This window comes from Lathamus discolor, chromosome 5 (assembly GCF_037157495.1).
Source record: "Lathamus discolor isolate bLatDis1 chromosome 5, bLatDis1.hap1, whole genome shotgun sequence".
Taxonomy (NCBI): Eukaryota; Metazoa; Chordata; class Aves; order Psittaciformes; family Psittacidae; genus Lathamus; species Lathamus discolor.
Genome location: NC_088888.1, coordinates 78,491,415 through 78,501,871, shown reverse-complemented (window position 1 = coordinate 78,501,871; position 10,457 = coordinate 78,491,415). Strand labels below are relative to the sequence as shown.

At 48.7% G+C, this 10,457-nt stretch overlaps 1 protein-coding gene across 1 annotated transcript; it reads right to left on the bottom strand.

The window, feature by feature from the left end:
* Nucleotides 1-5,661: 5,661 nt before the first annotated feature.
* On the bottom strand, nucleotides 5,662-8,958 carry HTR1B (5-hydroxytryptamine receptor 1B). The gene is made up of 2 exons (XM_065679152.1): nucleotides 7,647-8,958; nucleotides 5,662-6,815 (listed from the first exon to the last, which is right to left on the bottom strand). Exon 1 carries the CDS (start codon nucleotides 8,841-8,843, stop codon nucleotides 7,710-7,712), a length of 1,134 nt encoding a protein of 377 aa, XP_065535224.1. The 5' UTR covers nucleotides 8,844-8,958; the 3' UTR covers nucleotides 5,662-6,815; nucleotides 7,647-7,709.
* Nucleotides 8,959-10,457: the final 1,499 nt, after the last annotated feature.

The following is a 10,457-nucleotide window of genomic DNA, read 5'->3' as shown; positions in this document are numbered from 1 at the left end:
CCTGCCTGGATCCTTCCCAGAGCTGTCTCCAGGGAGCCTCACCCATTGTGTCCAGGCATGAAGCCCATCACAATTAGTCAGCAGGAACACTTTTCCCACCAGTGGAGATTCCTACCTAGGGGAATGAGACACTTTATGAGATGCAAGGGAAGAGCATAGCACAAGACTTTGTTGCATTTAAACCCAGTCAGTGACGAAGTACCATGCCAAAACCAGGACAGTCTTAAAGTGGGAGGCGAACCAAAGGTGGAGAAATGGAGAGCTCAAAGTCATTTGGGGAGAAACAAGTGTAGGAAACATTACATGAAGGAGTGATACAGGAATAAAAGAACAAGGGCTGATTGATATGGCTGCCTGGCCATACACTGTGCCTGATCAGTGCACTCTGTCATGTCTTATTAACTCTTATTAAATTCTTTTCCCAGGTGGGGGTCTCTATTTTGTGTGCACATATACACCTTGAGGTCTGTCATGGTTTAAGGTTAGCTGCTCCCTGAGCAGCCAGTAAGGTCTAAGAGCCTTAGGTGGGAGGGGCTGAATGTCTGTGGTGCAAATACTGGAGAGACCAGCATGCATGCATGTGTGATCACTTACAAAGGTAAAGCCAGAGCAGCCAGAGAACGGATGCAGTGCTCTGGGAGCTGAACATGTGTATCTGTGTGTGAGCTATTATAGCATCCTTAATGGGTGTATGTGTATGTGCACGTGCATGTGTGTGTGTGTGTGTGTGAACAATGGTTTGTACTAGCAGCTGGAGTGGGGCTGCAAATAACTGTGGATGATGGAATGTGGTATCTGAGCCCAGCTGCTGGATGGACCCACCTTGTACATATATATATTTGGGTTTTTTCACTACTGGACCTCCATCCTAATTAGCCAGAGAGGGAGCCTATGAGGCTATTTGGTACTGCTTAGATTGTTGTGGGCGCTGAGTGTCTGCCTGTGTTGACCTGTGTGGCTGCCTATGTGTATATAGATGTTGCACATATGTATGCATGTACCTGGGAATACATGCTCAGCCTCACTACTGACTGAAGCTGGGGCATGGAGCTGGGCAGCCTCACCTGTACCAGGCAGGCTACTGGACTCAGGTCCCCTAGCACAGTCCTCCCAGTAGCCAGATCCACAGCCACATGGCTCCAGCGTCAGAGCTGCCCTGGGCCACCCAGCCCCAGAGGAGAGAAAAGCCCGTGAAGCCCCTGGAACGCAGGTTCAGTCATCTCTTACGTAGTCCTGAATCTCCTCACCCTTCACTCCCTGACAGATCCATTGAATCTTTCCAGACTCAACTAAATGAAAAGATTTGATATGTCCTTTTTGGGTCAGACAGACCCATCCCAGTACAGGCTTAGCACTGATGCTTTCCTTCTGCTGCCCAAACATCTGGCTGCTTTGTATGCCTGCACTGGTGTACAGTGTGGCTTATGTCATACCTATATCCTTCAACTCTATAGTCATTTTTTCTAGGAAATGAATTCAGGAAAGGACAGCCTTCTCCTGTAGGTAGGAGATAGAGACCTTGCTTGCTTTTGCACTAATTCTCTTACATGTACTAATTTGAATATTCCCTTTGAAAACAATGTTTCTTATCCTTTTAGTGACTGAATTTTAGAGGGCTGGGTCCAAACAAGATTCATGTTTTGAACTCAGCACACAGGAAGGAAAGAGCAGAAAGTAATTGATATTTGAAATCTACAGGAAAAAACTGAATGAGCTTGGGAAGTGTATGCCTTAATATAAAATTGGGTATGAATGTATTAATAAATGTCAATTTGAACATATCTGGGAATATCAAGATTTTTAGAAATGGCATTATGAAACTAATATTAGGATAGTTGGACCTCTGAGGTATCTGGATGGAAGGAAACTTCTAATTTCCACTTCTCTGAATTCTGGATATGTGTTTATTATTTTTGTCTCATTCTACCTTAAACATGTTCCTGAAATCCAGTGTAACCAATGTACCCTCACTGATGCCCAAATCTTCCAGATCTTGTTTTTCCCTGTTGTTCTAGTTTTTGTCTTGGTTCCATATAAGGAAAGAACTTATCAAAATGGGTTACTTTACATAATCATCCCCTGTTCCTTTCTTTCCTATTTTTCTTCTATGACCATTCATCCTAAAAGACAGAACATGATTACCCAGTGAAAGCTCTGCAGCCATGAACTCTGTCTATTTTCCAGCCTTCAAAGTATTGTTTCTATAAAGACAATAAAAAAGTCTTGTTCCTTTATAAGGATGACTGCAAGGAGTGCAAGGAGTTTGTTCTCTGAGAAGAACAGCAAAGATTTTCCTTCTCCAGCTCTTGAAAATGACTCAGTAAGAGATTTTGATCTCTATATTGTAAATTTGATATCCTGTGGATCTCCTCTTCACCTCACCTATTCAGTTGCCTGTTATATTACATCTTTCAAGCTTAATATGTGATTGATTAAAATGCTTTATTTTCTGCTTGCTTTTCTATGTGATTATTCTGGGATTAAATCTTTCATACTCATTACTATTATCAGCCAAACTCACTGCTGTAGGAGAATTCACTTAAACTCTGTCTGTTTGGTTTAGGTACTAATTGCTGGAATATGTAAAAAAACTTCTTAATACAAACCACAAATCTTTCTGTCTGATGTAGACAGGTTTTTAAGGATATGTCTCAAATATGTGCAGTTCCCCTAAGGACAAAAAGGTTCCCAACACACAAAAAGCAGTTGGCATCCATTTTATTGAATAAATGCATCCCTGTAATTTTCTTACATCTCTCTGGGTATGGTCCTTCTCTCTAAAACTGTTTGCTTACCTGTCTGCTGAGACCCAGGAGTAGTAACCCTGGGGTTCTTTCCTTACACGCAGATCAAGGGTTGGAGATTTTGGATTACTTTCTTGCCCTCTTTCTTTCCTACAGGCTCACTTTTCTTGAGAAACATGTTCTTCAATCTCTGCTACATTTCAATTTGAATGGGATTTCACCACTTGCATATAAAGTTGCTCTCAGCCACACTGCTCAGCTTCATTTGCTGCTGCAGATCAAAATGCTTGTTCTTCAACATTACTACTACTTAGGGTTTTTTTCCTTTTTTCCCTGAAAGAATAGCTTCAGACTGACCTGGATTTTCAGTTAAAAGTGCTTACTTCTGACAATACCCAGTCCTTTCTGACCAAGAAAGCAGCAACCATGAATCAGAAAGCCATGGAAGTACTCTCCTAATGGAAGGCAGATTGGCTTTTTGCAGGAAGGGGCAGAGGAGGGTGGAAATCTGGCTGCTCCGAATGGAATATTAACTGTCATTCCTACTCTACATGGCCCTGCTGGAGGTTGAATTCCAGGTCAGCTTCCTCAAATGCTGCAGCAGAGAATATGGTATAAATATCCAAAGAATCAGTTGAAAACCCCTTTGTCCCATGGAGCCTTGGCTCCATTAGTCAAGCATGCTTTCTTACCTTGCAGAAGAGGTAGAACTTTGTAGGTTGTTGCATGGCTGTATGAAGGTTCACTGGAAAGGATTTCCTCTCTCAATTTCTATATTCTGCACCTGTGTTTTATTAATTGGAATAGTGAGAAATGACTCTTAAGAAAAATTGAGGAATAGTAAAATAATAGTGCAGCTATCAGGCTGCAAATAGCTGCTCCCACAACTGCAGCTACTCTTGAAGTGTCATATGTCTCACAGTGTTTGCAGTCAGCAACACTACCATGCGCATATCCCTTACCATGGAACGTGAGAAGCATGAGGTTTGCAAACGTGTGATCAACTTCAAACCTCAGTGCCAGAAATTTGTCTCAGCAACATCATTTGACAGTGTTTTAACCCAGTGCAACAAGGTAAGAGGAAGGCATGCTGCTTCTGTAATTAAAGACTGCAACTACACAGCAAGAGCTTATGCACCTTTGGGGTTTATCTGCAGAGTCATAAAGAAGTTCCTCCTATGACAAACTAAGGCCAAGAAACTGGGTAATCTGAGCCCCTTCCTCAGGAGTACAGATGGGGCTGGACAGACAGGACAGCCTCTCCTACTGAAAATTCCAAATGCTTCGTCCTTCCAGAGGTAGAGCACAGTGACCAGGCACAGCAAAGGAACTGCAGGAGGGCAATATCCTGAGAATCAAAACTTCACTGCCACATCTCTGTACCCTAACATCTTTTAAAACATAGGTTCAACCAGGACACACTCTGCCAGTCATAAAGAAGCGAAGCTCACATGGGCCACCCTTCCTGTCCTAAACACACTATGTGAATCTTGGAACGTGTTTTAAATATTTATGCTTTCCAGCACTGAGTGATGTTTGCCCTACATTTCTTCTCTCCCACTGTGAACAGATGCGTGTCCTCACTCTATCTCCCTGCAGGAACGTTTTTCTGAACTAGACGATGATGCTCAGGTAGCACAAGGCTTTTAACTAGGAGGTATCTCAGCAAGGCTCCAGTTAGCTTCCTCTTCTCTGGCCCTCAGCACAGCTTTCACACCGACTGTCTTCCCAACAGTGAGCGTGGTTATCTGAAATGTCTGCTTGTGCAGAAAGTTTGGAGTCCCGGCATAAACTTGCAAGGACAATTTCTCGACGAATTAGCTTCTCAGCAAAATTCCCACAACAGGGAGCTGGGAGTATTTGCTGCCAGTTGCTGGAGATGAAGGTATACTCTCGCAGTGTGAGGACCGGAAAAGTCCAACTCCTAAACCTCATACTCGCCAAGGCACAGAACTTTGTAAAACTGCCAGAAGACTCAAGCCAGCCTTCAAATGCTGAAAACTACAGTCTCATTTTCAATTTCTCAGGCACACAAGAAGCCTAATGATTTCAGTGAGAATTTGAGGTAAACAAAATTCACTCTACAAGACTGGAAAATGACAACATAAGTTAAGCATTGTTTGATGCTATCTTTAATGCTACCTTCCTTGCTTTTTCCACCCCATGGATGAAAAAATAAATAAATTTAAAAGCAACATAAGCACTTCAGTCAAGTAAAAGTGGTTTAGAAAATTCCTCTAATCATATTTGGTTTTAATAACTTAAGAGGGTACTTTCTAGAAGCATAGTAGAGTAGTTCTCTTTTTTAGAGGTATGCAATTTTGAAGTAAGAAGTCTTCCGGATTTCTTCAAATTGCTGAAAAATGTTTATTTCCCACTATTTTAATTAATATCTTGTAGACTTCTTTCCTCCCATGACTACATCTTACTCGTTACAGTTAATGGGAGTTTTAGAGGCACAGAGGGTCAAGTTTTTTCTTTACTATTTAGTTAGGCAAATAAATCCTTATTACTTGAATGACTCTCTGAAGAATAACAGGTAGATAAAATATGATTTATAAGTTTTTTCCAGTCTGTATAAGAGCCCTCATCTAGAATACATAGTTTTAAAAAAGCATTGATTACAGCATCCACCAAGTGCTAAAACAAGTTTTGTTTGCTTTTAATGAAGACGAATAGAAAAAGAACAAACTAAAAATTTAATATTGGATTATATGAAATTAGTAAGACTACACCTAACAGTACCGGTTAGGATGAAAGCAAAACTGTCTGTTAAAAATCTGACCATTGATCAAAGCTTGCAATTTCAGCCTTCATCAATTGCTTCCTTGAGTGACTCATCAAATCAGTGTTACCTAGAAAGTCAATACTGAAAAAACAGGTAAACCAACAAATACTCCTTTTAGTCACACAACTCTTGAGAACACAGTAAAGCATTTTATTGTTTATACTCATTTTAATTTACACATAGAAGGAACAATCAATGCAGTTCTATCACAGCAGGTGGACCATATCTTGAAACTCTAACTTTGACTGTTGAATATGCGTAGACCTGTCTTAAGGTCAAATCAAAGGGGAAAAAAAAAAGGGGGGGGGGGGAAGAAAAAAAATGAGAAAAACTATAGGAGGGAAGTAGGGAGGAGAGTAATTTCATTAACATCAGTTTACTCATGATTCATGGGTATTTATTTTGCAGGTGACACAGCTCTTCTGAGAGAACAAACTGCTTCACTTCTTTACAAAATACACTAAATAATGTAATTACTTAGAGAATTCTAAATTTCGCAGTGGTTCATGCAGTAAGGGTGTGCAACTGACACAAAATGGAAAACATGGTTACAACATCAAACTGCTACTTCTATTCCCAGCTGGTTTATGGAAAAGGTCATTGGACTTCCTGATTTCTGCTCTTGAGTTATGGAGTAGAAGCAAGAAGTATTTACTTTGTAAATGCAACTATGAAGACAGACTATAGACATGCAGTGCAGTTGAACAGGTCTACAACTCTGGTTTCTACAGCATTTGCTATTGTGTTGAAATACAAACATAACTTTTGCACACTGTCACTTCTCACACATGTTCAGCTGGAGGAGTCATTTACAGAATGTACTGTGATACTCCTATTTTAAACGCTGCTTTTTTTTTTTTTCTTTCCTCCTCTTGGCCTCATATGTGAAGGGAGCAACTCTTTCCACTGAAAGAAAGAAATTACAGGTGTGCAGAAGTACAACTACGCTACCAACACAGACAGAGACAACTGTGCTCTTGTGCACACCCCTACAACCGGCCAGAGAACAAATTAAGAAGTTAAGCCTGCAAAATAAATGGAGTTTACTCTCAAACTTTTTCTTCAGTCCAGATGAATTATAGACCTTGATACGAGGCTGCCCTCTTTTTTTGCAACTGATCTGCGTGACTATTGGAACAGCATCTCTGCCAGAGTCATTACACTGAAATGCAGAGCTGAGCAGTTTGGTGGCAGTATGTATTGACGTTTTTGCAGCATCATGAGTCTGGCAACTGGGCTTGGGGAAGTTTCAAGCAGTGGGTCTTTACAATAGCAACTTGATTCTGCAGACAAAAAGCAAAAGATTGGCAGAATTAATAAAGTATCACAATAAAGGCAAGTGTGCAGAACATGGCGTTAAGCTTTGCTATTAGCTGGCAGACACTTTTGTCAGCCGCGCAAAAGGGCACAGCTTTCCCGTGTGTAAAGAGAAACACAAAGGTGTCGAGCCTTTCATGGTGGCTAAAAAGCAGCTTTCCTCTCAGGATGCCTGCCCCCAGCCGGCTCCGCTCCCAGCAGGAGTAGCCGGAACCGTAAGGAGGACAGAAAGTAGGCTGAACTTTACCAGCAGCCTTAATCTGGGGCCTGTCCTACCTTCCTTTCCAAAAAAAAACCCACCCCAAAACAATAAAACAAGCCGATGCCGGCACCGGGACTGCACTCGACTTCCTGCCGAGGGGGCTGCATCCCGGCTGCCTCGGGATGCCTCCAGCTACCGCCGCGGGACCAGAGGCGGCACTGGGCGGGGGCGAGGACGGCACAGGGGGGGGGGGTGCCCTGCCCCGGTCAGTAACCGGGTTGGAAAGCAAGTGCAATCTAGCACTAATTGGTCTAAACACGGGCATTATCATACGAAATGGCGGCAGACCGGTTTAATAGGTGGAATAAAAAGCAGATTGTCGTGAGTCACCCCCTGCGAGCTGGGGGGGAACAACCCGGCACACGCTGTGAAATGTCAGGAGCGTGCGGCATCGCCGCCGCTCGCCGCCACTTGCAAAGGAGCTGAAACCAGCTATTTGTGGGGTCGTACCCCCTTCTTCCCGTTCCCGAAACGTTCCCGCCCCATTCGCGATCACCTCCACACGCCCCCCAGTCCTCTCCCGGAGCGCACCCACCTGTGGCGCCGGGCACCGGCGTGCGTGGGGGCAGACCCGGGGGACACATCGCATTCAAAACGTTCAGCCTGTGCATCGGAAACGTATGAGTTTGTGGAAAGCTTGTTTGAAGTCTTCGTTGGACATGGTATAGATGACGGGGTTGATGAGGGAGTTGAGATACCCAAGCCATGTGAAAAAGTCAAAGATGGCCATGTGGAACCAGCAAGCATCCTTGCAAATAGGCAACACCAGGCTGATGATGAAAAAGGGCAGCCAACAGACGATGAAGGCTCCTAAAATAATCCCTAAAGTCTTTGTAGCTTTCCGCTCTCTAGCGGCCGTGAGCTTCTTTTTCTCCAGGAGGGCATCCGAGACCTTCACCTTCACCTGGTTCATGTACACGGGAGAGCCCGTTTCACTGAATCCCTCGGGTGTCTTGGAGTTTATGGACGTGACGGAGGAGGACGACCCCGGGGAGTCTGTGATTAACTGAGCCCGTGTTAGTCTTTTACCTGCTTTCTTTGGAGTCTGCTTCAAAATCCGCGACCTGGCTTCCACGTAGATCCTCCCGTAGAGGGCTATCAGCAGCAGGGTGGGGAAGTAGAAGGCTCCCACTGTAGAGTACACGGTGTAGAGGACGTGGTCTGTGTTCACCACACAGTGAGAGACTTCTTCAGCCTTCGCCTGCCGCCAAAACAAAGGGGGCATGGAGATGCAGATGGAGAAAACCCACACCAGAGCGATCATGCCCGCTGCCCGCTTGGGAGTCCGTTTTGTGGAGTACTCGACGGCGTCGGTGATCGCCCAGTAGCGGTCCAGGGCGATGACACAGAGGTGCAGGATGGACGCCGTGCAACAGGTGATGTCCGAGGACAACCAGATATCGCAGACGACCTGGCCCAGCGTCCACTTGCCGGTCACAGTGTACATGGTGCTGATGGGCATGACGAGGATGGAGACGAGAAGGTCTGTGACAGCCAGCGAGGCGATGAGATAGTTGGCCGGCGTGTGGAGTTTCCTCGTCTGGTAGACCGTGGCTATGACAAAGGCGTTGGAAAGCACTGTGGCCAGGGTGACAAGCGCCAGGACGACGGCGAGCACGATCTTCCAGGAGAGAGGGGTGGAATCTTGGTAGATCCCTTCCTCGGCGCTGCAGTTTCGGTAAGAATCGTTGGCGGGGATCAGCTGAGCCCGGCAGGGACCTGCAGGCTCCATCCCTCCGCTGCCGCCCCCCGCCCCGCAGACGGCGGGGCTCGGCGCGGCACACGGGGCCGCTACCCCGGTAGGACCCCGTCGGCACCGGAGGAGGGCTGCAGCATCCCCGCGCCGGCACCACCCCTCGCCCGCCCGCCCGCCCTTCCGGGAGCACCAAGCGGGGCTCCACGGAGTCTCACTCCCCGCCGGCGAGGGAGCAGAGCAGATCGGGGGACAGACGTGCCCGCTCGCCCCGCCAGCACATTGCCCCGCCGCCCCGCCGCGGACAGCGGCGAGCCCTGGGCATGGGGCTCTCGCCCCGGTCGCCCTTAGGTGTAGCCCCGCCGCCCGCAGCTCCGCACCGCGTCTCGACGGGCGCAGCGGCGGCGCTGCATGCTCGCGGGCGGCGGCCTCGCCCCTCGGGCTGCGGGCGCGACGGCTGCAAGGGCACCGGAGCCGCCCCGCCGGGCTCTGCCTTCACACACAGCCCGACGCAGCAAGTTTGCAGCCGCCGCCGCGGGTGCGGGAGGAGCAGGGGGAGGAGAAGGAAGAGGAGGGTCCGCAGGAGGCAGGAGGGGAGACCTCCTCCCATGGCGGCCCGCCGCGAGCCATGCTGTCGGGGGCCAGCCTCACCCCACCGCCGGCACCCGCGGGCAGAGGCCGGTGTGAGGGAGCGGAGAGCAGCCGCCGCCCTTTATATAGCGGGCGGCGCAGTCCCGCCGGCACCGAGCAACCGGTGCCGCTCCCGGGCGGGCTGCCTGCCTGCCCGCGGAGGAGGAGCCGCCGCCTGTTTCGGCCCTCCTTCCTCTCTCCCTCCCGCACCCACCCGCTGCCCGACGGGGGTCCGGCCCGCCCCGGCCCCGCGCACCGCCCCATCGCCATCCCCCCGCCCTTCTGCCCGCAGACGTAGGGAGGAGCCCGGGTTTGTCCCCAGTCCCACCGCAACGCGGAAGGGGAGCAGCGCCCCTCCTTCCCAGCCCTCCCGATCCGACACGAGAGGTGCGACGGCGCTGGGAGATGTGGATCGCCCTGGTCCTTCGCCTGGCCCCATTCCTTGTTGCACCGTGTCTGCGGTGCCTCGATGCGGGGCCGGGTGATTGGGGGCTCCCCACGGAGCCCTCTGGCCCCGCAGGGGTGGCTGTCCGCCGCCGCCCCGTCCCAAGGTGGCTTTGCAGATGCCGCTCCGTTCCGGAGCTGTGCGTACTGGGAAGGGCAGGGGCAAGCAGGATGGTGTGGGACAGGGACAGAGGCACAGCCGGAAGGGGCTGACAGCTCGGTTCGCCCGCCCTGCCCGGCGGGCAGGGGGCTGTGCGGTGCGGCAGGTAGCGGTCCTGCGGGTGCTGCACGTCCCACCAGCTCACATCGCCTACTTTACAGTTAAACGTTTAGCAATCCAGCGTCTCCGGGGCTCGGGCTTTTTTACCCTTTATTCCCCTTTCCTTTCTTTCTAATGTTTTTTTTTTTTCCCCTGTTGTGCTTGGAAATGCACATCCGTGACCGAACAGCCCTAACGTGCCCCGCAGGATCCTTCACTCCGGAGGCAAGGGCAGGAGGTGTACCCGGAGCACACATTTGTCCATGTCCCGCAGCTCCTGCTGGCGTTTGTTCTCCGCAGCCGCAGGGAAGTTTTGCACA

Coding starts and splice junctions, on each gene's coding strand:
- HTR1B (XM_065679152.1), bottom strand. CDS start 8,843: ATGGAGCCTGCAGGTCCCTGCCGGGCTCAGCTGATCCCCGCCAACGAT.